This window comes from Ixodes scapularis, unplaced genomic scaffold (genome assembly GCF_016920785.2).
Source record: "Ixodes scapularis isolate PalLabHiFi unplaced genomic scaffold, ASM1692078v2 PGA_scaffold10__122_contigs__length_95168666, whole genome shotgun sequence".
NCBI classification, from domain to species: Eukaryota; Metazoa; Arthropoda; class Arachnida; order Ixodida; family Ixodidae; genus Ixodes; species Ixodes scapularis.
The window spans coordinates 31,522,676-31,550,257 of record NW_024609836.1 but is presented as its reverse complement, the minus strand read 5'-3'; the positions used below and the strand labels follow the sequence as shown (position 1 = coordinate 31,550,257).

Genomic DNA, 27,582 nt, shown 5'->3' with positions numbered 1-27,582 from the left:
AAAAAAATAGTAGTGGAAGCAGCCATTTTTAAAGCAATCTTCAGTCAAGATTTTACTATGTTTGTGCCTGGTCTGTTTAGTATTTGAAAAAGAGAGGTTTCGGATTTTGTCAATTTTGAAATCATCATGTAGCAGAAAGTACAAGAACCTAAGCCTAAGTCGCTTAGCCCTGTTAAGTAGTGTAAGGAGACCAGACTTTTTAAAGAAGTTCAGTTGGTGAGTCGGTGCGCCTGTATTTATTAAAAATAAATCTTACTGCTTTGGCGTGGTATGTTTTCAAGCTTAGCTATATCATTCTTCGTATGAGGAAACGATACGATATTTGCATATTCCAGTGTTGGTCTAACAAGGCTAGAGTATGCTAGGAGTTTAGTGGGTGTAGCGGCTAACTTGAATGTTCTTTTTGTGTACATAAGCTTTTTTAATGCTTCTGACGTTGCATGATTTACGCGTTTCGTGTTCAATTTTCTATTCGCGGCTTCAATCGACACCTTTACGGGGACATTATCACACGGCAGTCGGGCACCATGCACTTATTTGAAATAATGATAATAATAATAATAATTGGAACACGATTATTTAGGATCGTTAGTTTCAATCCAGGGCCCGTGAATTACGAACGTATTGCTTAAACATCACGAGAATTTAAGAAAGTCGTGTTTCTGTAGTCCTTATGGAGTGTAATCATCATATTGTCATCAAGTAATCGTTTCAAGGTAACCAGCAGGTGGCGTTGACCCCATCGAGCTTATATGTACACTCTCGATCGTCCCAACTAGAGTTTCCATCACCTGCCAGCTATCGGATACATCATCCATCGGTCAGTCGGGTGTCCGAAACCACCGGCGTGCCACAAATCAAACTCCCGACACACCGGGGTATACTACAACAGACACATAGCGACAGGGTGCCCGACAAACCAGCCGACTCGTCGACTTCGCTTGGGGAAAGGTCATAAAACTACTCCGTCAGCGACAGAAGCAACAGAAAGGCAAGAACCGACGGGGGTGCATACAGACTCCCCGCAGGCACGCAGGAGGAGGAGGAGGAGGAGGAGGAGGAGGAACTCCAAAATGTCTTGGACCGCAGAAGAGCAACACACGGCAGACCGGTTGGCCTGGGAGGGCCAACTGCTTGAGACACACTCACACACATACACGCGAGGCATGTTTGTGCTGTGTCCAGATAGCGGGTCTGATTGGCCGGCCATAAAAACGACGCCAGGGTCGGCAGCGCCTCTACATGGTGGACGGCGGCACTTGGTAGAGAACGGCCTCGCTTTTGTTTTCTCAGGATCGCGGACAGTGTGCTCGCACTTTGGACCACAGACACCCTTCTCTCAGTCCACCGCCGCCACCGCGTATGGGGCGCGCGGTGCATAAAGTGTCTAGAGTGCACAGTGCTTCCATGTAGTGCTGGATGTCACGTGGTTTGCGGGCCGCGTTTGCAATACCGGAGGCATCCGCCATTATACTGCACACGTTCCCCGTGGCTCCCTCTGTTCCCTCTCTTAAATCTAGGCTCTCTGCTGGTGCATGGTCCCTTTATCATGGTGCGCAAACTGTTTGTTTGTGGAGGGTCGGTCGTGTGTCTTTCTTCGGCGTCCGTTCAGGCGAGGAAGCTGTGCATCTTGACGAGATTGGGTAGCATGTCGACTCAGCCGTAACGACAAAAGCTCGTTCACGCGTTTTCGCTTGACTGTGACGGAGTGCGTTGCAACCGCAAACGACGAGCTAACGCACCGGCGCCCTCTGTAGGGTAAAATTGGGTCCCTCACACACGCGCGGGTCAAGATTTTTTTCTGCGTTTTTTTGGTAGGGAATTAATTTTTAGCAATTAAATGGGTTGTCGTTTTGGCGTCGCCGTCGGCGTAATTGTGAGGTCACGTGACCCCCCCCCCCCCCCGAGAACACGTGACCTTCAGTACCCTTCCCTCCTCCTCCTTAAGAGCTGCGCTCTAATTCGGCTTTTTTTTTTTAATTTAGGCACACTTGTATAGGCTGTATCGAGGACGTATTGCACATGTGCATATTAGAATAAACACATGGGAATAATAGGTGGGAACGAACGCTACGCTTGAATTGCTTCTTCGTCCTCGCGCTTTGGGTTCTGCGTTGTCGAAATTTAGACAGAGTTGCAAAACAGCTGGTTAAATTTAGTTGACCTTGAGATGGCTTGGGGCCCAAGTGTAACGGCGTTCGCACCGACCCTTAATTTTATGATGATACTGTACGCACCATCGTGTTCAAATCAAATGCGCGAACAGTGACGAAACTTCGAGGAGCCCACTGCCGGTGCAGCTTCCAAGCTTGGGCTGGGCTCGGCGAGGTTCAAACACATCGGAGCAGAGCGCTGCGAGGTTGTACGTCCCACTCCGATGCGTTTGAACCTCGCCAGGCACAACCCAAGCTTGGAAGCTGCGCTGGTAGTGGGCTCCAAGTTCCGTCACTCTTCGCATTTCATTCTAACCCGATGGTACGTTCAGTAGCAAATAAGGTTGAGGGGTCTGTGCACGCCTTGCTGATCTTCAAGGTACACCGAACTCTTAAAAGATAATAATTTTGAGCTGCCTGGATTGGGGAAGAACATCACAAGGTAGCCTTCTTCCACCTCCCCCCCCCCCTTTTTTTTTCTCCCCTCTCTCATGCACAAAAGATATCACAAAAAAAATTACCGTGGTATTATTTATGTTACGAGACGCGATTTGATTTTGAAGTGATTCGGAAACATACTTCTGTAGCGGGGTCAACGTGCCGAAATAGTAGCATTTTTGTCCGAATCGCTCCCTAATCAAAATGTATCTCGGGGCCAGTTACTTAGGACGCAGATATTCTGCTTTAATATTTATTTTATTATCGGGTAAAGCATGTTTTGTACTACTGTACGTATCTTATCCAAACTCTTGGAAACAAAATGTGTTTATTATTTTTTTTTCTTTTTTGATGAAAGAAGGGGTCGACTAGTGAATATTTATGTTCTGAGTGATGCAGATCGGTTTGCTTTCCACGTGCTGTGCGGCGAAGCGAAAATCCCCTTCTCGCAAAGGAAAAACATTTTTTGTTTCCTTTAGGAGGGAGAGAATAACCTTTATTTCTAGACGCCTGGTCCGGCGCTTGTTAAGAAAGTTCTGGGGTGTCTACGATTCCTCTTCTGGGAGGGTGGTCATGATCTGTTGAACGAGAGTTTCTTGTTACTTTAGGAGCGCTGATTGATTTCTGCGCGTCGTTTGCTTTCCTCCTCAGGCGACGCGAGCGTCGGCTCAGGCGACGGCACGGGCGAGGACGAGGACGAAGACAGGGGCAAGAAGCGCCAGAAGAAACGCGGCATCTTTCCCAAGGTGGCGACCAACATCATGCGAGCCTGGCTCTTCCAACACCTCACGGTGAGCCGGACCACACTGCCGCCGATACGCCTCCCTCATTCCCTAGGCGCCTTCCTACATGGGGAGGAACGCGACCGAAAATTGACCACTTGCAAAAATCCCTGCATTGCATTCTGGGAACTAGTTGGCCACGGAGCGGGGTCCTTTTGAAAATGCGCGCGCCACCTGTGCGGACGCAAGTTCGTCTGCTCCTTTTGGAGGGGTTGGGGTGACGTCATAACACCGAGCTCTGATTGATCCTTATCCGAGACCTCAAAGTCCTTAAGATCTACCTGCTATACTTAGATCAGAGCCAATCAGAGCTCGACGAGGTCTTCCCACTATCCTTCGGTCATAGCCAATCAGAGCTCGTTGTTCTGACGTCACCACAACATCTGCGAAAGAGGCAGACGAACTTGCCCTCCGTATACTCGTTTTCACATCAAAAACCGTTGCAGAAGAGAAAAAACAATCTCGGCTTCTTATGGAGCATTATTATTTTCCCATTGTATGTGAAGAATTAGGATATATGTAGGGTGCATTTTAGATCAGATATGTGTTATCTTATCAAGACGTACACGTTTCAAACGCCAAAAGCATCGCTTCATCTTCCGACAACCATATCTTGTTAGGACTTCTTCGTGCGGCGTATTATACTGTGTATAATGCGCAAAATATCTTTTTAAGGAGACAACGAGTATGGTAGCTGCGTCACCCATTAGCCGAGCTCGCCAGTATTTGGACGCGCACTCTGACCATTTAATGGCACTAGGGTTGCGTTATGGTTCGGCGTCGACTCGACTCCGCTCGTCAAGGACTTGGATCCAATCGCGTGCATATGCCCAAGAAATGGCGACCGCCATTGTTATTTTATGAAGTTTAGAAAGAACAAATCTATCATCATGGTTTTGGTTTAGAATGACTTGTCGATGAACACGTTGTTGCGATACACTAGCTTCGTTCCATTCTCGCTGCACCTCCTGCACCCTCTGCAGAAACGTTTTGGGCGGTGTACTTCCGGTGGTATCTCAATACACATACCGGAAGTACACTGTCCTACACTTTAGCGCACAGGTGTAGAAGCTGCAGGTAAATCGAACGAAGGTACTACTTTTACGCCTCTCCGGCGATTATGGCCCCAGGCGAAAAATGCTGTCACTAGGTTATGGACGTCGTGCGAGGCGTCCAATATTCCACAGAAGCGAGCAGCTGGCACACGGCGCGAATATTGCAATGTTCTTTGTATTTAAAGCGAGTGCCAAGTAAACAATGTATCTCTGCTTCATGTTTGTTTGTTTTTTCTTCTTTTAGCGCATGAGAACTTTGTGGACGGTAGACCTCCCAAGTGCATAAATGTTTGGCCTCGGCACAAGCGTCAGCGGCCAGTGGAAACCGTAACTCAGTTGTCAACTTGTTCCCATAATGCACTGCCCGTCGCCTTGCCACCAGGGATACCTTGATTTTGGAAAAACTATTTTATAGCCATTCGGTTACTTTGCCTAAAATTTTGAGGCGATTACGTACTGCCTAATTATTTTACATCATTTTTGATATCTGGGGAGTAAATACGTAATTGGACATTAGCAAAATGTTGACGCGTGGTTTTAATATTTTGTTATGTTGCTGCCTATACTGCTGCTGGACGACGGTTCATATAATATAGTCTTGTGATAGCATAATACTTGGTGCCGCGGCGATTGCTTCGCAGCGAAGCCTATTAAATTGCTTCATAAACTGACGCTTTAGGGGGTCTGAAGCGTCTTTTGAAACATCGAAATCATTGAGTTTTAATGGTACTACGTACACTATACAAATAGGAGGTTTCAAAGCTCCAAAACTTCAATGAGGTACAACGAACACATTATCCAGAGCGCGTAAAATGAAAAATTACGTGACATCTGGGGTTTGAGAAAACAAAACAAAAAGAAAAACATCTTTCCGTGTCGTTCAAAGATTATTGCCACGAACATCGCTCAACCGAAACCATCCCCGACACTACGCGATGACGTCAGAGCTACTGCACGTAGTATACCGCGCACACATCCTAGACCTCGGTTCTCTGCACGTACCTCACCTCGGCCCCCATCTCGCATATATATCATCATCCTCGCAAACAACCGACTTATTTTGCCTCCCGCGTGCAGCTGTGTCCATAGAAAAAGGCGCATTTCCTAGATGTAGCCCTTCACTCTTTTTTCTTTTTTTCATACATAATTTTCCATTATTTTGGACGCGACGCGGGTTCAGCGGTCGCATGCATGGCGGCCTATTCAGCTGCTGCAGTCTTTTCCGGAATCGCGTCTCGTCTGCGCACGCGCGTGTGCATCGAGTCGACTTGACTCGGGGCTTGCCTGACTTAACCATAGGCTTGCTTGACTTTTTTTCTTTTCTTTTCTCCCGCGACGAAGCGCAAACATTTCAGCCGCCAGCGAAGGCTCTCTCTCCTATCCCGAAATAGACGAGGTGTACGTTTCAGATTATTCCGCGCCGGCGATTCGGTGGGGGACCCCCCGAGATTGCCCCCGAACATTTGGGGCGAGGGGACGCATTCCCCTTCCTTCTCGCCTTTTTCGATAGGTTTCTAACAGTTTTTTTTTTTTTTTTTTGGTTTCTACCGTTGATATGCATGGCGGGAGTTTTCTCTCTTTTTTTATCTCCTTCTGTCGCTCTCTCTCTCTCTTCCCTTCTTTTTCTTCAGTTGCTTAAAGTGTCCATGAAGCGATTTTAGACATAATTTTATCGACTGCGTATCGTTTGTGGGATGAAAAGAAAACTAACACGCGAGAATGGAAAGGCTAAATCCTAATTTTTTACACAAAGCTTTAAAAAAAAGGCGGACTACGTTGGACTTTTTTTTCTATCGAAAAGTCTCCAACGAAGCTGAGTGTATGAAAGTGTGGATAAATAAATAAGTTGTGGCGAAACATTCTATAATAGGAGGACTTTGCTAGGGCGCCACCTAGCAAAGTAACCGCAACATGCACAGTGTCGGAGTCTTTTTTTCTTTTTCCGAACACGTCACGCTGAATTCAGCTTCCGTATTGGAAACGAGTAGTGTGTCCCTCGTACTGTGCTCGCGAACGACGAAATTGTCGACGAATACCTTCGACGAAGATGATCGAGTTCAATACCTGGTTGCATAAGCTGCAGCGTTAATGCGCGCAGGAGAGGTTTCTCCACGAGGAATTCTAGTAGAAATTTATATTACTTCGTTCCTAGCGTTTTGTTTGCGCAGCCGCAATGTGAACATGTCATTCTGTACTGGGTAATCGCCACTCCGACACGGCCGGTTCCGGCGCCGAACTGCAACAGCCTTCACGGGGCGATTTCTCGTTTTGCCGCGTGGATGTCCCGGATTACGGAACAACGCCCATACATTTACTACATCGAAACATTGTAAGCTGCAGTTCACTCAGCTGCGACGTATCCATAGCCACGGCGTTGATCGCGCAACCGTCGCGTACCAACGAGTCCTACGAAGCAATCGGCGTTCATGGAAACCTCAGTGGCTGACGTCGTTTCGACGTCTTCGCGTCGAAACGTGGATGGAAAAAGCGTCGTTTCGACGCAACGTGACGCTTGACTGACGCAGCTCACTCGCTCGGCTGGGACAACTTCCGTTTCTGGTAGAAAGCCAAACTTTACGTCCAGGCCACGGGATCTCACATGTTGGTGGCCGAGTCCGGTCGAGGCAAAAAGAAGACCTAAATTTTCTTCTTTTTTTTTTTTTTTTGTGCGTGCAAAACTCGAGCAGTAAAACGAAACGGATTCCTGCTCCACGTTCCACGAACATTAAAGATTCATTGAGGTCTTCATCTGGAAAATTGGTATCGATATTGAAGTATGACGCGATCGACGTTCAATGAGTTCCGCGTTTGGTTTCCTGCTGTATTAAAAGGGAATATATATTTAAAAATTCTGTACTGCGCGATTAAAAACCACTAAGTCGAGAACAAGCGCGTACTTTAAACGAGTAACGAGTCACGAGAGAGCAAAACGTTCGCCGCAACACCAGTCGCCGTGAGATCGAGTCCCCCATAATGCTCCATCTCTATCCTATTTGCAAGCCGCCACGCCAAAAAAAAAAAAAAAATCTAGTTTGACCACTATGGGTTGAAAATGCTTCGTGGGGCACTCTGGCAACCGTGGGAACGTCTTTGAAGGGCGAGGGTAGGAATCGTACTTTTGGTTTCTAGGCTAGGTGTCGCGAGCTACCGCCCGTTATAAAGGGTACAGCCATTAGCATCATTGCATCCATCCATCCAGGCTTGTCTATCAGAAAATAGACAAACAGCAAGACAGTGGCGCCCATCCGAGAGGGAGACCCTCCTCCTTTCTGCGAAAAGTAGCTCAAGTACCCGCCCCTGCGGGGAGAGGAAAAGGATAGAGTGCGAGAGGGAACGAAGAGTATTCGGAGAGCAAGTCGTCTGCTTCTTGAGCAAGGGGTGGCTGTGACGTCAGAACGATGCCGAGTTCTGATTGGCTTTGATTGGAAGGATAGTGGGTAGACCTCAGTGCTGGATGCCTTTGAGGTCTACCCACTATTTTGTTTTCAGTCAGTCAAATAAGAGCTTGGCGTTCTGACATCATCGGGGCCCCTGTGACGAACTTGCAGACAAACTAGCAGACGAACTTGCGGACCAATTTGCAGACAAACTTGCGTTCCGCATAGGAACCTGGGAACCGCTTTTCTTCCCGGCAGAAAACGATTCTGTGGGTCGGAATGTAAGCCGGGGTCACTCTGCTAATTCATAAATAAAAAATAAATAAAAAGAACAGCCCGCACACACTGTCGGAGGCTTGCTTCTTTCTCGTATGCTAGTCCTGTCGCACTAGTCATCCAAAAATAGTCCGTAGACATGTTCTGAGCATGTACGAAGGAAGCATGTTTCGTGCATCCATGAGACGTCTCCGCAGATAGTTTTGTCATCATGTCTGCGGATAACTCCGCGTCTTTTGTATGATGTAGATGAAGTTTTAATAAAGTGTATCAATCTATTAAGCACCCTTTAGTTGTTCTTGTTTTTTCTCCAGGGACGTAAAAGGGAAAGTGGAAATGGTTATCTCGTCTCCTTCCACCGGAGCGGCTATTCTTAGTAAGTTTTGAAATCATTCCAGTGGCCTGAAAATCCTGCATTTCCTATTGTTGATGCGTTTCTAATTTCTGTTTTCGCCGCGCAAGCACAAAGGGCCGCTTATTTTCGGACGACCGTTTAAAATTACGTGGGCGTAGTTTTATCAGAACGCGAGTCTTCGAAGTCTCTGCCTTACTCAATGGGAACAGCGCGGGCGAGACGGTCGGGTGGCCATGTTCTTTCTTTTTCTTTTCTTTTTGTTAGAATCTCTCGGGTTGGGGGGGCGACACGGTTCGCTCCCTTCATCCCGGTGGTAGCGTAAGATTTCACTGTCCCGTTGACAATGGCGGTGTGACATACGTAAACAGTGTCAGATGGATGGTCGCCCCGCGAAGATGGCCGCGATATGGGGGACAAAGGCCGGGACGGACTTGGCATTTTGCCGGCTAAGGTTCCTCACGCACCATTCCCTCTGTCCTTCCCCTTTCCCCTCTTCTCTTTTCCTCCTCCCGAAACCATTTCACAAAGGATGGGACACTAGTTTTGGAAAAAGACAATTTTCTTGTACAATTACTCCAACAATCATATAAAATTTACTCGAGGTTTGGTCGTACCGTTTATAAGTTTTAATGACATCTTATACGAGGTCTGTTTTTTAAACTTTTGATGAACTATGGTTTATGACAGATTAAGAGTTCAGGTGAAACTCCTCCCCCCTCTTTCCACTTTAGCAGAGCGAACGCTACCGAGGAGGCGACCTCCTTTCCAGCGTTCGCTCTGCTAAAGTGAAGAAAGGTTAACCACCGACTATATAAAGAAACTAAGAGTGACGAAAAATCGAAGCAGAATGTAGACAGATACCTTAGCTGATTCTCCACTTTATCGCCAGACATATTCAAACAGTTATTACGACGGGGCACAAGATTTGTGTGCCCTCCTCAAAGAAGGTGGCCGCCGAAGGAGTTCTGTCGTTTGATCGTGCGTCACCAAGACGGTCACTCACCATCGAAGCGTGACACAACCCGTACCGAAACGTGCTCGAAGCTACTTTCACGGAAGCCATATCCCTTCTATCGTTTCGTGGTCCTATATCGATACCGGCACAATTCGCAAGTATTCGTGTCACGCGCCTCAATCATGCTTATAAGTTACAAAAGTTAAAAGTTATAACCTGTGAAAGTTACGAAAAGGGATCAGCGAGTTCATATAACTATTTTACCCTAAGCATTCAGTCACCCCTGACAGCCCCACCGACAGACGAAGGGCTGTAGCGTGTAGGGGGCGGCCTAACTGTTCCTAAACACATTTAAAAAAAATTGAAAAAGTTTGCAATAGTTAGATAGTTAGGCAAAAATAACCTCACCATTACACATGCACACAAATAAAACTTACAGTGACATTGGCCACACAATTATTCAATGCACGCTCAACATACATGTCAACATATCAGAATCGTTGTTCTTGGAAGGCGGTACGTGGGAAACTGTTCTGAGCACGCCCTGCGAGCAAAGTGTTCCGGACATTTAATTCTAATGTCTCGGGGTCAGTAGCCCAACAACGGCGAAAGAAACTCCAGTGGACGTTTCGTGGAGAGTGCTGAATAGATAGTCATGTAGAACGGCAACGAAATGAAACCGAACGTAACCGCAATCCACTGCAGTAACGCGGCACGGTGCAGGAGGACATTATTTTACAGTGATCACCTTAAAATATGTAAAAAAAAAACAGAAAATAAGAATAAAAAAAGAAACGTAATACCTTCGAAGCCTGCAGAAGCCCAGCTTACCCCTTACTCGAAACTTTCCGTAAACTGACGAATAACCCTGTCGCAACTCGGAGACACAAATCACAAATACAAGAAAAAAAAGTATCGGAGAACTGCGTTGTTCTCGCTCTGCAGCTGACGGCAGCACTCACTAGGTGCGCCCCAAAGTGGCAGTTGCCCTATAGCATAGAACCACTCAGCAATCTGCTCAGCCACTGAGCAGGCCGCAGAGTCGTCTCTTATCGTACAGGAGGCGGAGAGTGCCGTTCATTTTAATGACGGGAACGTACCTCCGAGCCAGTCAGAGGCCGGTATTGCGTAACCAGACACACGCCCCTCGTATCTGTTGCTGCTACTTCTTTTTTTATTTTTATCTCGTTACACAGGTATAGAGAGAGCGCGCTTTTCGCACTCTATTGAGAAACCTCTCGAACTTATCTGTCCGCGTTAAAAGCGCTCCTCGTACTCTCCGGTCTTCTAAATGTGTAGCTGAAGCTGTTCTTTTTCTTTTTTGTTTTATCGGATAAGGCGGTGTGGAGGCTCCAGCTTCCAGGTGGGAAGGTATCTCTCCACCTGTTTGCAGAACACGTGTACGGGCGCACGTTTAAGATACGCAGCCTCGTGTATGTCCTCGTCGCTCGTTCGCCACTTCTTTCTCTCTTTCTCGTCGAACGCCTTTGGGTCGGTTAGAAAACGTAAGGCCCGGAAAAGTATTTTGTTTTTTTTTTAAATCGAATTTCTTGTCGCGTCGACGGAAACTTTTTTTTTTTTTTTGTAAACATTAGGACGGTACAAAAAATACCCTTCCTCTCCTTCACTGCGCCGAGACGTCAAACAGCGTGAAAATCTGCGTTCCTGATCTTTTCTTTTTGCGAAATTAGAAATAACAGTTTGCTTTCCGAGTGTAGGGGAAAAAAATTAGAAACGAGGAAACATCGACATAACCGACTTTCTTTACATTTTTGTCTTATGATTTTTCGTTTTCGTCGTTTTCTGGCAATTATCCGACTTCAGCAAAAGACGTACAATGCACACCCTCATAGTTTAAACGCTGTAGTCCGAACCACGCAACATTCATGCGGTTAAAAAATAAAAGTAAATAAATGTAATCATTGTGTTTTTGAGAGAGAAAAAAATATAGAGCTAGAGGTACGAGCTAGTACGATTTCATACATCAAAATAATTAATCAGAAACATGAATGAACCGAAGTCACGAGATCAGTCCGTGCACACGCGCAATTTCCCACCAGTGACGTCACCAGAGCATTGGTTAGAGCCTTGACTCTGATATAAGCACTCACAACTGCACTGACAAAATTAGTGGAGACACCATACCTTATTTGAAGGCAAGTCCACAAAACAAATTTTACATTTCAGTTCAAAGACGCGTGACTTCAAATTGCGACATTCAATCGCCGGAGCCCGGAGGCAGGACGTCAACGATACGAGTTCCTCCGCCTCCAGATCATATCTCTTGTCCGTTGCACATTCGAAACTTTCCCTAATAACATAACGCTTTAGGTTACCCATAAAGCCGGGGTCCCACTGCTTATACATCATACAAAAGACAGTCTGCATACAGATTCTAACGCGAGTCACCGCGAGATTCGCGCTTCGAATACCGCATGTCAATGAGTTCAGGGAGAAACTTGGCACGTGGCATTCGAACCACGGATATCGTGGTGACTGGTATATGTAGACTGTCGTTTGTGTGATGCATGAGTATAGTGAGACCACGGCTTTTGCCGTATAAAATGTCGCAAAGATTTTAGCAGCTATCGGTCGTTGCCGGCGTCTTATGGGGCTGCGAAGCGCTAATTAGACATAGCGCGTGGCGCCCAATGTTTCTTTGGCCGCCAGCGACCACAAGTAGCCATTCGCCAACGTGCAACCAAGCGACGGTGCGCGAGGCAGCGTTTGCCAGCAGGGCGCATCTGCCACCAGACGTCCAATTTCCCTCTCCCTGTCGCGGACGAACAACCCAAGACAAACCCCAATCCGGGAAACCAGCAGCTCCCTCCGCCGATCAAATCATTCCACTCGAGCCAGTGCTTCTCCAACGATCATCCGAGGGTCTCTCCAATCCAGCCAACGAACCTCGTCCGAGTACAACTCCAGCATACCCCGTTCTGAAGAGATCGAATCGCGCAAAAAATATAGAGTTTCCCCTTCCCTATCGTTTTCGTTCTGTGTGTGTTGTCGTTGTTGTTGTTAGTATTATATAGATATACGTCTTGCGTTTTATGTAGATCCCTGTTTCTTTGCGTGATGCACCTCTATACCCCCAGCGTCCTCGAAAAACGAGCAACGACTCAGGAAAGGTAATACCAACACGCATCCGCGACAACACCAATAACGACTCCATAGAATGCAGAAGGAGGCGTATCGATAGCAGGGACACACCGACAGACAGACAGGCGCCGACCGACAAAAACAAACACCACGGAACACAACGCGTAAAAAAGAATGCTGCACAAGGAAAAATGAAAAAGAAAGAAAGAAACGTCGCCCGAGTGATTGTATTAAAACGGCTGGCGCGTGGGACGAGGCATCGATTTTCAATAGCTGGGGCTGGTCACCCCCCTATACCCCAAAAAATGTCTGCCTTCCGCCGAGTTTCGCTCGCTCGTGCTTCTGGCGGAATTGTTTGTTTGTTCTCGTTTCCCGCCGATGTTGTTTTGGGCTGCCCGAAATGGTTGTGGCGCCTTCGTCGTAAGTTTTGTCTCCGGCACCACTCCGCGCGTTTCTCTGTATGTTTGCTCTTGTTTGTTTGTGAGAAGCGGTTCGTTTTCGAGTGGCGACAAGAGAGGAGGAGGGGGCTTCGGAAGAGAAGCGGAGGAGGATACATCTGCATGCGCATTATATGTAAATGTTTTGGGTGCATTCGGAACCGCGATATTGCTCGAGCGGGGGTTCCCTCCCCTTCGATTGAAGTGGGAGGGCTTATATGTTTGTTTGGGTCGGATCCGTTAGTTCCGGGGAAGTAGTCTCCTGTCTAAAGTATGCGCGCAACCTCCATGTTATTATTATTATTATTTTTTTTTTGCCTTAGCTTGTTTTTGTTCGATCATTCTAAGAAGTATAGATAGTCAACATTTTTCCTCAACGCTTCAACTGTGTAAACGAGCCCGCCTTTGCCCACACCAGATATGGGCACTGCGCGCGCATGAAACCTGATTCGGGTGAGAGGAACCGTCTGCGCATGCGCGCTACCAACACGAGCGCCACCGCAGCGACGTGACGTCAGCGGGTTGAGTTGGTCTCGAGACAATTTCAAGCTCGTCATTTGCCCGGTTCCGTCCACGGATTGCAACGATTTGCTCTCCCGAGTACCTTGCGGGAAAGTATACGCACTCCAGGTGTCGTAGACTGATACTGTGGCTTTCTCTCGCGCTGCTAAGGAAGGCCGTGCTATGCGCAGCGCAAGTTCGTCTGCTTCTTTTGCGGGGTGTTGTGGTGACGTCAGATCGCCGAGCTCTCATTGGCTCCGCTCGGAAGGATAGTGGGAAGAGCTCAAAGCAAGCTGCCTTGAGGCCTACCCACTATCCTTCCAATCAGAACCAATCAGAGCTCGGCATCGTTCTGACGTCACCACAGCCCCTGCAAAAGAAGCAGACGAACTTGCGCACTGCATTCGATTCGAAACCTCCATTCGCTGCTGCATGCATGCACGCCGCGGGCTGCCTGCGCGCGGGCCGGGTGCGGCAAAGATGGCGTCCCCTGCCGCAGGCGACTGCGGAGTGTCGGCCCGGCGGCAAACGTCGGGTGGTGTGGCGACTATCGATTGCGCTTCACGGGCTCGCCGCCGCTGCTCCTTGGGACGCCGCGCCGCTCTCCGCGTTGCCCCGTTCGCAGTCGATCTCGCAAAGTGCTCTCGGCCGCCCGCGCTGGGGTTGCGCACGCGTTTCCAAGATGGAAGCCGCAACCTCGTCCATTCCCCGCTTTCTTCAATCTCTGTCTTCTTTCTCGGGGTGGCAAAGCTGCTGTGTACTGTAAAGACTTTATATATATATATATATATACCAAATGGCTAATACTATAGCCGTCAGATATTTATTTTATTTTCTTAAATAGCAGACGGCTATCAGAAAATAGCGGATGATTGCTATTTTTTTTATTATTATTCTCAGTAGCAGGCGAATATTGTAAGGTTTGTAGATGAAACACGCTCTTCGTGATTCTACAAGTAGCGTCATTATATGGAGCGCCGCTTGCGTGACGTCGCGGGATTTCGTTAGCAAAGAACGGCGGACAATGTAAAAATATATTAAAAAAAAGAATATATATATATATATATATATATATATATATATATATATATATATATATATATATATATATATATATATATATATATATATATATATATATATATATATATATTTGTTAAGCCCTTGTTGCCAACATTAAACCTGTTCACTGGCGCGCAGGCGCACACGCGATCAAATCAGAATTATGAGGCTACACGGTGTAAAACACTTAAAAAACAAACGTTTTGTTTGAACTGTTAGCGTGTGTCAGATTTTTTGTGACAAACGACGATGATGTCAATAGTGTAGTCTATCTCTGGTTGTTTCTATGCAGCGTTGCGGCCGTTCCTGGCTTCATAGAAATGCTTTCCTTGTGGGGGCACTGTTGCATACAAATCATGTTTCAGCAGAGTTACTTGCGCGCGCCTAAGCCTTTTTGGCGCTGCGGATGCCTCGTGAGATGGAATCTACCGAATAACAAACTTGGAGCACGTTTGAATGTTTACTCATGTACACCGAAGATACATTGGGTCCGACTGAAATCACTGGATCGTATGGGAAAGTGGCGCCAGGCACCCGGTATGGTTGCCATTTTGGTTCTTGGAATGAGCAATTTCTCCTTGACCTCTCCATTCTTCGTTAGCCGATCTAAAATTCGGTGGTGACGGGGGACTTTATAAACGCTTTACACACGCGCCAGATCACAGCCGCCATTGCTGACCTTCTCTTGTCTTTTTGAGACGCCGAGCCACTGAAACGGGTGTTGACGAGTTTCCACAAAGGCCAGTGCTGGGGAGAAGGACACAATAGAATCTAAGATGGCAATAACCTGACCTGATATGGTAATAATGAATAGAAGCAAACGGAATCAGAGCAAACAAAAACTGAAGGTCGGTTATGTCAGCGTCCATGCGCAGCTGCTAAAAGGCGTCTATAAAGATACTTCTTGCATACCGAGATGTTGCTATCCACACACAAGCGAAACAAGCGTACTTCTTCGTACCGCCAACACCTGCAGCTTCGGTGCTTGGAGGCCTTGAAAAATAATTTTCCTCTCTTGAAATTCGCAAGAAGAACAATACAATTGTAAGAGACCCGTGGAGATAAGCGTGATGGATAAGTTGATTGCATACACAGTGCCAAAGACGCTTACGTTGGCGATAAACGCTTTCACTACGATGATGTTCCTAGCGATCTTGGCGCGACTGGCTCAGAACTACCCTTTCGAAGATTCGAATAGACCGAAATGGGGACTGGGGACTGGGGGGGGGGGGGGGGGGGGGGGGGCATGGCAACTGAGGCCGATCACCTAATCACCTCGCGAGGTTTGATCGTCTTAATGTTAGTCACTGCTTGTGTCCGGCTAGCAAGCGGGGAAGGCAGTGGCACTACTTTCCCTTGATCCGGTGACTTGAGGGCCGACCACCTCTAGCGGATGTTGTTTATAATTGTGTGTATGTTTAAAACATACACACAATTATGAATAACATCCGCTCCGCAAGGTACGTATCTCTGCACTGCTCACCTGTACGACACGTTTCTACTGCGTACACGCGAAACCCCGCGATGGTGTAAACGAACATCTGGTTCTTTCCCATCAAGCTCGACGCGTTTCACCATGCAGCTTTGTTTTCTCTGCTCTCGACAGAAGGCAGCGCACTTTGCCCGACCATTTATGACCCAAATCCAAAATGGCGATAGGACATTTCTGTCTCTGGGTAAGACGACGAAGTGGCAGAGGGGAGGAAGAGGGGGATCTACACTGTACTTTGCTTTCACCTTCCGATGGACTGCAGATGACGCTACGAGCCATCGAAGCCACAAATATCAATGTTCGGGGAAGGGGGTGCATCAAACAGCGTACGGGTTGCATGGTCACGCGATGCGTTAAGGACGCTGGATTGGCTGGAATCTCTCGTAGCGCTCGCTACGCGGTCCATCGCAAGATGAGACGGAGCATACCGAATTGGGCGTCGGGAAAAGAGTCACAATGGTATATTGCTCGCAGCAAACAGGGAGGGGTGCTTCCGCCGTTGCGCACGTCGCTCTATCTATTATATTGAATCGGTCTCTTCAGGCTGACGAGGAAGAAAACACGAAACGCCGGGGAGACACCGGGAGTGTATATTGCACGCTCTTCTTTTTATATATATATATATAGTTATCACTTACACGCTGGGCTCTGCTGAGCAAAACAGGAAAAGAGATGGTGTCGGGACGGAGAGGGGGAGGATTCGCGTCGTACAGGAGCCTATACCCGTCGGTGCTCATAGATGGCGTTGGTTGTTTCGTTTTCCGGTTCCGTTACAAGTACATTGTTTCCGGTCCTGCCCCTCGCCGTCCTTGTTTCTTCTTGTGTTTCTTGGGCTCCTGTGCGCCCGGGGTGCGATGAGGGGGAGCCCCGTGAAGGGTCCTCTGAGCTCCGGGTCCGAACCCCCCCCACCACCCCCGCTCTTCCGAGCTCCGTGTTCGCCTCTCCGGGTTCGGTGGCCTCCCGGCGCGCTAAATTTGTTCGGCTGTCCGACAGGGTCAGTGTTTGACTTCGGACCCCTGCCTGCCTGTGTTGCTCGGGCGCGCTGCAGGCGAACCAGCGGGAGGGGAGAACAATCTTGATGAAAGTGAAATGTCGGGCACAGGCTGCAGGGGCCCGCGCTGCCGCTGTCGGGGGGAAAGTTCGTTTCGGCTGTTGTTGTTTCGGAATGATTCAGGATTTCTCGAGGACCTTCGGTTTATTTCGTTTCTTTACTTTTTTTTCCTCTCTCCCGCAGGCTTCAATGTTGCGCCGCTACTAGAAGCGAGGGCTAGGAGTCTGATGCGTCAGTCGTACTTGATTTCGAAATTGCCAGGTTTAGGACAGACCTGCGATTGATTATGCTTTGGCGCTCTTCGGGTAAAGAGAAAAGAGGAGACCACGAAACCTAACAAAAACCTGCTTTTTCTCGCTTAAAACATTTCTTTTTTCTCACAAACCTTTTCTGTTTACTCGCTATAGACATAACACAATTTTGTTTTAGCCACTGGCACCTTTAGAAACCCGGGAAGAGGCCATTCCCAAACGTATTATTGCCACGTAACCGGAAAAATAACGTTGTGAGCTGATAAAAAAAGAGGAATGAATCAAGAAGTTTGAACGTAACAAACAAGCCACGTCCCTCTGCCTTTAAGCTAAGACTGTAAACTCCTATTGATTATTTTCTTCCAGAAAGCATCGCGGCAAAGACGGACCCTTATCGTGTGGCGCTTTAGCCCAATCAAACGGCAAGAAAAGACAGTCACATCGTGACTGCGATGAATACTCCTGATAGCTAAGGAATCTCATCACACGAAATGCGTAGGCCTATGAGTCACGTCACTAGAGTCACTGATAGTGATAGCTTAAGAAACTCAGGGTGTGACTATAGGCTGTTTTAACATGACGTCACTAGCATTTTCATGTGACCTCACTAAAGTCACTGATAGTGATAGCGTAAGAAGATCGGGGCTTCACTATAGGGTATTTTCACGCGACGTCGATCCGCCATTTTGTTGTTACGTGTCAACGCTCTAAAAACCCGTAGGTCTTTGTGCACTACATATTAGATGGTGTCAGATGGATCTTTGGAATTCTTGCGTCCGTAACGCGCTTGACGAGTTATTATAAGCACAAAATGGTGGACATGGCGTCAATCAAAACACCCTATACTTGTTTTCATCTCAAAACCCGTAGAAAAAGAAAAAAAAAAAGTCCGGTTCCTAGCGGGGCTTTACTAATTGCCCCTTTTATGTGGAGGATAAAGATATATGTATGTGGATTTTTTTATTAGGTACATGTCATATCTGTCATATTTCAAACACCAAAATCATCGTTTGTTTTTCTGACAACCAAATCTCGTAAGAACAATACTTCGCGCGACTAACGAACAAGGCGGAAATAAAACTTCCTCCTTTTTTTATTAAGGGGATAATGAGTATTTTCCCGTGCATATTATTATCGCTTCGTAGCCACGCAATGGGGCTGCTGCATCCCGCGAACGTTGTAGGCCACGTCATGCAGTTCTTAAACTATCATGGACTACATTTGCTCGATCGTACTTGCAACTTCAAAAAAATCTGAATGCGGAACTCCCTTCAGAACCTGTTTTACGAACGTTCTAAAAAAAAAGTATGCCATTTAAATGCATATAAAAAGAAGGAAAAAAAAAAACGTTTGACCCAAATATTTGCGTTTTTCAAACACATTTCTTTCTGTTCTCGTGTAGTCCTTGTGACCGAAACCATGTATCTCGGAGTCCGTCCCCTTGGTGTCTCCTCATTCTCCGAAACGGCCCGCGCGTTTGAGACCCTTTGTTCCCTGCCTTTGTTCTTTCCCCTTCTCACTTTTCTTCCCGTCCCGGCGGCATGTATTGGTTGCGTCGTCCGCCCCCCTCAGCCGTCGTATTTCGGTCCAGGCGGAGAAGCTTACGTAAGGCTCAGGCTGATTTATCGCGGCTAATAGAGGAGCACCGGCGGCCGATACGACGCCTTCTCCCGCTCTTACGCCTTTTTCCCTTCCCCGACCATTGTTGGAGAATGCTCTGGCCGCGTTGTTTCATTGGGAAAGGCAACGACCACGTTGTTTTTCCCGGTGTTCGAGGTAGAATGAGATTCTCTCTCTCTCTCTCTCTCTCTCTCTCTCGTAGACACATCTTAACGGTATGATCGTAATTGCCTTGTGACTTTTTTTCTTGTGCTGACTCCTGGTCTTGGTTTCTGGAATTTTTATCGGTGTTCTTATGCCGAAACTAAAACTAGCAACTATTCTTTTAGCCGAATGTCTATAGAGCTTGGGTTTCATCAAAAAAAAACGAAAAGCCTCATTCGAAAAGTATGACGCTGAAGTGTGTAACACGCTAGACTTTGCGGGTTTACACCCTGAAAATATAGCGAGGAGTGTTTCCTTGCTAAATTTAGCGGGGAGATCGAATTATTTCGTTAATTTCAGCGGAATTTGACATTGCTAAAATTTGAGCGTGGGACTGCACTCTTCAAGAAAAAAAAGTGTAAAAGGGTGTATAGTTACACCCTTTGTCCCATATAATACACCCCAAAATTTCAATTCGACGTACAGCGCCCTATAGTCGGAACAGACGACCCCAAATTCTACGAGGGGCTTGATAGCCGTGTGGTACAACTTATTAAGATAGCTGATGTACGTATCAAAGACCACATAAAGAAAAAAACCGAGTTTTTACAATAGGGTCAAGAAAACCCCGATAATTTTTTCTTTTTTTTTGTGGTCAGTAAAACGTACATTAGCACAAAGGACATTGGAGAATGGGGGCGTATAAATTCACAATCTAAACAAATTTATGTACTAAAATACACGAACAAAGTAAGGAATTTTATTAGAGTATAATCAGTTCGACCTGATGTTAGCAAAGGTAGTTAGTGAATGCTTCTTCAAATAACTCCAACTGATTGTATGTCGACCAGAGGTACTTAAGGCAATACCGATCGGATTACGTTCTTGGTATGAGGGATTCGATGTATGGTGAGGCTTCACATTGTGGTATCAGGACTTTCATTGTATGATTGACTCTTGTAGAAATTCATGAGGGTCTGAGGATTAGTTCCTCTTTGCAGTAACGTGTTAGAACGACGCATTTTCTAGTAAAGGCTTAAACGAGGTAGGGAACATAAAAGGAATGAAAGAAACTTAATTCCAGGCTTCACTCGTCTATTAGCTAAGTAACAAAAAGGAAACAAAAACAAACAAACAAGATACATAATTTGATGATTACTATTAGGCAAGTGCCACTAAATATGTAGGTTTAATGAAAGCCGCGCAATAATAATCACGTTGATAATGCGTTGGGTTTTTCATATTTGGGCGGAACATAAAATAATAATATGACAAATTAGTTAATAAAAAAACACTGAAAATTCTATCAACCAATCGGAGCTACAGTACATTTTTCTCCTTTATAAGCGTACTATTAAGGACGAATTAAATGTTGGCATCGTACATGGTGGCGTGGTCCTTTCGAAAATAGGCGATCAGAAACGCTACAAGCTAAAAAACAAAATGTTTCTGACACTTGCGCATACCGCTGTGCTTCCCCTTGCATCTGCGATCTCTAAACTTAATTACTAAATGCGTTTTTTTTTTTTTTTTTTTACAATTTTAATGCGATAGAGTTGCACACATGCCTAATATGGACCGATAACGCCCAGCTACAAGTATTTGTAAAGAAATTGAACGTAAGCGCTGGGCGGCATTGATCCCAAGAATAAACGCCCGCATTCGGGGCACGATGACAATAGACCTTTCTTTTAAAGCCCCATCGAGCAACATTGGTGGCCGCCATCTCTCGGTGTTATATCTAGGGTGAGATAATTCTCTTAGAAAAGCGGGAGGAATCATACGTTTGTCTTTTTAGACTTAGGCTAGGTGGTGCTATTTTTATTTCATAAACAGTGGCACAACAGCAGCACACTTCAAAGTCACGTAAACGTTAGAAACCGACGATTCTGTGCTTTAACAAAAACCCCTGGAACATCGCAGAGAGCGAAGTGATACACGCGCGCCGCACAGTTACTTCTCCGATGTATTCATGAGTCTCGTTCATTTCCAGCAGAACAGGGGCAGGAATGAGATAATCTGACAAGGGAAAAAGAAAAGAAAAAAAAAAAAGCGCGCGCGTTGCTTTGAGAGGAGGGTCGACCAGCCAGCCTCTTTCCCCTCCTCCTTCACCTCCGATCTGCACATTGTTGCCCTTTTGGGGAAGTCGATTCCGCTGAGCGGACACAATTGTGCCGCCAGGAAAAGCGGGGGTTGCTAGCGGCGGCGGGAAAAAGGGCAGTCGAGGCTGGCAACAATGATTACGCCTTGCCTGCTACTCCACCACCGCCCCAGCGTATACCGCCGTTGCAGGCAGCACCCGCAGTCCGGTGCCACCCTGCGGGGCCACCCCCTCCCACGCGGGCTCCTCTCCCCGATAACGAGCGAGGCATTTGCATAACAAGCGTCGGACGAACCCCGCTTCGCCAAAGTGCGCGCGCGCGTTTGGGAAAGTAAAGGCGAAGAAATAAAATAAGAAGAAAAAAAGGCTAGCGGAATGCATGCCATTATTGCGACAGCAGATTCCATATCGGTTCGGTCCTTTCTCACTTTATTTTTGTTTCTTTTCCCTTCCCTTTATTTAAATTCGGGCTTGCCAGATTAGAGTAAGTTCAAGACTCTATACTACACGGAGTTCCCCTTAAAGTTCTTGAATGAAAAACACGCGCGTCGGTAGTCATTTGTTCATTTCTTTATTTATTTTTACGGGTAGCAAACAATCTTTGGTCGGCTCTGACTGGTGTGCCGTTGAAGATAGCAAGTGAATGCCGAGTGTGAGCCCTTTCGAGCTTCTATCACCCGAGCAAAAACCGTTGAGTCAGTCTGCGGCGGACGGATGTACAGCGTTCGATATTTTTGCAGAAGTGAACAGTTCCGCATGCTATGGACACCATCCACAGCCTAGTCGACAAAGATGACAGCCCCCAGAAAGCGATGAATGAAGTGGTCTTAAATGGGCACTGAAGTCAATGTTGAGAGCGTCCTTTTGTGGTGACAACTCCATCTAGACGCTCTAAGCATCCCAACATACCCGAAATCACAATCGTGCGTAGCTTATTTCCTCGTTAAAAGCGTGTTCAAAGATTGTGACACGCCCTTTTTGGGGAAGAATTTTCTTCGAGGGAAGTGGTCGACGAAGGGCGCTTGTCGGCGAGTTGCAAGCGATGGCTTCACCCGCGGTAAAAAATAGGAGTTTTATCTGAATGAAGAACCTATTGGATTTTCTACGAAACAAGTTATGATAAAATCATTCGGAACCTGCGCATATTGTACGCCTTTGATTGGTCCACACAATGTAGTCCGCGAGAAAAATAGTGCACATGTTTTTCTCTTGCCCTGAGATGATAGGCGGTTTAGTAATATACGACTTGGTGTACGCGGGATTTCACACTTTTCAATTGATATAAGATCAAAAACGACTTTTTTAAAAAATTACTTTAGTTCCCCTTTAAAGCTTAAATACGCCATGTTTTTTTTTTTTTCTTACCAATGTTCTTCGTCTTGTGTACCAGCATAAACCTCACTAGATTTTCGAATGGTGAATGATAATGATGATAGTGTTTGCGTGGCATCGCTTACCCAATATAAATTTTACAAAAAAAATTTTTTTTTGTTATGTGATTTAATATGGTCTCGGGAGACTACCCAATCGATATTTTGCTACAGAATCGCATATATTATTAATAAAGACAGAAAACGCCACTGCCCGAAACCGAAACACCGAGCACGGAAGCTCATGGCCGGAAGTCACGTGGCTACACACCGACCACGTTTTTCGTTTTTTTTTTCCCCCGTCCGCTTTTTTTTGGGGGTATTTAAAAGCAGACGACGACAACCGTGACGAACTTGCGTGAACCGTTTGTCGTACGATTGTTTCGCACTTATTCGCGGTGAAGAGCTCGCTCAGAGCGATTCTGTTTTTCTCACTTTCGGTAGCGCGCGTGCTACCCACGCGGTTGTGCTTCAATTTTCATAGTGCATAGAAGCTTGGCATTGCACGTGCTTGCACCAGCAAAGGAAGTTCAAGTATCCTCACTCTGGGTTGTGAAACAATTATACCAGGTGGCGATACCGAAACTTCTCGCCGCAAATATTCCTTCCGCTCGATGTTCTACGCTTGAATACCGATTGGCCGGTACCACGAACGACAGTTCCGAAGTAGCAGCCCCACGTCCGTCGCAACGTTGGTACGTTGTGCGCCGTCTTAGCATCGTCAAGCCCACGGTACGTTGCCATATTGAGAATGACGTGTACACCTGCCGGCAATATGAAGGTGAACACCTTACCTGGTTTCTTGCCTGTTTTACGGCTCCCTAAAGCTATATTAACTCTCAACGTCTCAAATGGTACGTGGCTTGGGGGTCTAAACTTTGCGTTCTAACCCACTTCTGGAACAGAGCTTGTTCCGAAACTTGCAGGAGCGTCAAAAACAAGAAGAGGGCTGTTCACCTTCATATCGCTCACGGGTGTACTAGGGTGTACAAGTAAGCTCCGTGGGATCTGTGCAACATTTTTTTTTTCGATCAACGTATTTGCAGTTTATTAGAGGCCACAAATATGCGGTTTCGTATTCTTTTTCAGTTTTAATATTGAATGTCTGCCTTAGATGACCCAGGACTTTGAATGTACTTGGTACACGTAGGTTGAACGGCACGTGGCCATGGAAAAGAGAATGAGCGCCACTGAAACCGGCCAATTCTCGACCGGCTGCTTTCGGGCGGAAAGAAAACGAATTTCGAGCCGCCAATTGTGTTTTGGGTAGTTGGGCTCTTATATGTCATGCTCAAATAAAGATTTCGGCGAGCATAAATACCTTGTCAGTGTCTCTTTAAGCACACCTTGCGTATCGGTGACTAAACCTCGAAATGCTGATTATTACGAAATCAGCATTTCGAGCAGGGAGAAAAAAAATTACGCTAACATAATTTGATTTTAGGTTGTGTTTTATATATTTGGGTCGCCTGATATGACCTGTGTTTTTTTTTTGTTTTTTTTTCGCGCTTTGTCGAATCGGTTTGTTCTGCGTTCTACAATTTATGTTTCGAGACACCGTGCTTTACGTTCGGGGAACAAAGAGAGACAAATGAAGCTTGAATAGGTTGGACGATAAGCAACATCTTGGATGTTTGCAAACCATATTTCAGTCCAATTTACGCCCTTCACTTCATACACTGCATCAGACCCAAACATCAGACGCTACACGTCTGACACTACCCTACAGACGGCACACATCAGACACCTAGACACTACATATCAGGCACCTGATCGCACTCAAATCAGGCAATGCACCATAAAATACACATAAGACGCTACATCAAGCACTACACATCAGAAACTACGGAAGGCACTACATCAGGCACATATTACATCACAGTCTACGTCATTCCACTGCTACCAAAATTGAAAACATAAGCACCTTTACGAAAGCTGAAGCCTGCCCTCCTTTCTCGGGTAAACAAATCACGACAAGAATGCACTGGAGAGGCACCTCCACTCGCCGCCATCTCAAGAAAAAGGCAAGTTTTGCGCATAGTTCATAACTTGCCCGGAGTATAGTCAGAGAAAGCAACGCATCTTTTTGCGTTCGAAACAGTTACGTTTTCGCAAACTAAGAAATAACTTATCCTTGAAAATTCCGATACCAGAATCAATTTATTCACCTAAATAGGAGGGAAATATGGAGGGGTCCGGTGAGGAGTTGTACACTCTTTTACTGTGTTTCTCGAGGTGGAAGCGAGCATGCGTATACCTTTACAAGACGTACGGTCTCTTCTGCTGGACACACATCTTCAAGCAGCCTCGCTTTAAAAGCAAGTTTGGCCACCGTGGGTGCTGTGTACCCACACCTGCGGCAAGATGGCTGCGCCCAGAGATCGAAAAAGGGCGGTCAGGCGGCGAACACTTCATGCAAGAGACTGCAGTCCGTAGTACACCGTCTGAGGCACGTGTCTGTCACATCGGTCACGCAAAAAACACACTCTGCAGAAAGGTTAAAAACAAGCCGACGTATGAAGCAAACGTGCTACGAACGAGCTTGAGGCGTTTCATTAAATAATTCGGTCACGGTGTATGCAGCTAACACCGTGTAGTTTATTTGTATACGATGCTTGAGCGGTGTGGCGGCGGTTTCAAAGGGAACGCGACATTCGGAAAAAAAGAAGTTGTTGCGCACAAATAACTGACGCGCGTAAATGAAATTCCGCGCGCCCACCAAACGCTGCAACGTCAACTAAAAAAAAAAAGGACTAAAAGCAACGGCGGCGGGGGTCCTCCTGCAAAAGGAACGCGCCTTCGCGCGCGCGCGTTTCGACCGTAAATCTGTAGGCAGTATAGAGTGCGCGCGCCTTCTCGAAGCGCGTATGTGAATGCCCATGCACGCACACGCGGGCAACGGCCCACAAAACACAACACGCACTTTCGGGCGTGCGTAGAGAAAGAAGAAGGGGAAAACGCGGCTTCTTCTTGGATATAATGCGCCGCGCGCGGTTATGCAGCCGGGACGACCCTCCCCCCTATCTTCATTGCTTGCTGGGTCGCCCGTGGAAACGCAGAAAAGGACATTTGCATTTTAATCGAGTCGCTCTGCCTGCCTGCCTCTCTCTCTCTCCGTGCCGCGCTGGCAGAGGCCCTCCTCTTCCTCTCTGCCCAAAATCCAATTCCGACAAGGTGAGGGAGAGAGAAAAGAGGCTCGCGAAGAAGACTAGATCTCTCGCCGAGCACAGAACCACTTTCGTTTTTCTTGTGTGTGTGTGTGTGTGTGTGCCGCGCGTGTTCTCCGACCATGTTCGTTCGCCACGGTCTCGTCCGCCCGGCCGACGACTGCATGCTGGTTTCGCAGCGTCGGATTCGGCCATTTCGCAGCACACACGCACACACACACACACGCACGCACGCACGCACGCGCGCGCACACACACACGCACGGACGCGCATGCAGAAGGAGCGAAGTGAAGTTTAATATGAGCATTCCTGAGACGCCGCGCGTAATTTAATCGTTGGACTTTCGACCACCGTATATTTATAATTGTGGCGCAACCGCCGCGATCAAAATTTTTAACCCGTGGCAATCCTCCTCCCAGCGAATGCTTCCCATTATCATGTTGCAGACGAACAAAATCGCCATAGTCAGTTTAACCAACGCAGGGTGCGGCTTTGCGTTAGCATGGCGCGCGCTCCCCGCTGCGCATGCGCATCGTCATCATGCGCCGTTTGAAGACCGCAGTTTTTGGGCTCCGCGCACGCGTAATGTGAAACACGCAACGCTAACTCAAACGCACACTGCTTGCGTTCAGTCCTGTACGCAATTCTAAAACTCACCATGGTGTTCCCGCTTCTTGCTCCTTTATATTTTTCTCGTAAGCGTTCCTACATCGGCTAACGCTGCATTCTCATCGAGTAAGGGGGTTACCCGCCACGCCCTGGATGAATGGATAACAACAGCCTCACCTTTTATAACGGGCGGTAGCTTGCGCCACCTAACCGTGCGTTTGCGAAGTTGTCAGTGACGCTTGCGAATTTAGTCGTAATGAAAGCATATAGAATCGTAACCACGTATAGAATCGTAACCACGTATAGAATCGTAACCACGTATAGAATCGTAACCACGTACGAACATCTCTTCTCTCACATTCTTTGTTTTCCCATTTCACACTTATCATTTTAATATCAGGCGAGAACCAGGTCGGTCCCTGGATTCTAATCACGACGGCCTCTTTTCCTGGGAAGTTTAAATAAAAGAGGCTGTGTCACGTGACGGGCCGAGAAGCCACCGCACCGGTCCGGCCAACTTACGATGGCTAACGCCAATTTGCTCCGTCGCCGTAGAAAAGACCGATCAAAAACGACCTTGACGTCACGAAGTGAATCGGCGCAGTTATGCGCAGTCTCCCCACCGCTCTTCCCTGTTCGGCAGGGGGGGGCAGCCGATTAGGGAAGCGACGTGCAGCGCCATCTCTGCGCCGTCTTTTCGTCCGTCGCAGTCGCGTAAAAGCCATTGGAGCGCACCGACATGGCCGATTTATGCTGGGCGTTCGGTCGCCGGTTCCTTGACTGCGCATGTCTGGTCGTAAATCTTCTTTTTACGCCCTTGCCCCCTCTCCCCGTGCTTGCGGCGGACTACATAAAGACCCGATGTCTATACGACGTTTCGATTAACCGCTCCCATATACGACCGGTCTCTTCTCTCTGCGTCCGCGCTGCTCCCGTCGGAGGTGTGAGCGCTGTTTTCGGGGACCACTGGGTGGACGGACTCGGAATCCTGCCTCTCCATCGGGGTTGGAAGTAACGCGTTTCAACCACCGACGTTACTGCTAACGCATTAGGTTTTTCAGTAACGTACTTTGCTAGTATTTTGCGGTATTGCCTTTCAGATTACGTTACTCGTTGCCTCTAATCAAAATTAGTCGGGTTGTCGGTTCCTTTAAAGGTCGAAAGTGCCATCGGGACCTTGCTTTATTCTATAAATTCATTAAGCTACTGAGAAAAACAAAACAAAAAACAGCATGACATAGCTCTGTGAACGTTTAATTGGTGTCGAAGTTCGTAACGGCGGCT

The 27,582-nt window shown here is 47.0% G+C and overlaps 1 protein-coding gene across 2 annotated transcripts in view; it reads left to right on the top strand.

Annotated features, from left to right (window-relative positions):
• The window catches only part of LOC8029488 (homeobox protein Meis1), a 356,592-nt gene that overhangs the window by 265,652 nt on the left and 63,358 nt on the right, over window positions 1-27,582 (top strand). For both annotated transcript variants that reach the window (XM_042287647.1, XM_042287649.1), the window contains exon 10: window positions 3,243-3,382. In XM_042287647.1, the coding sequence (XP_042143581.1) occupies window positions 3,243-3,382 (140 nt within the window). The remainder of the gene's footprint in view (window positions 1-3,242; window positions 3,383-27,582) is intronic.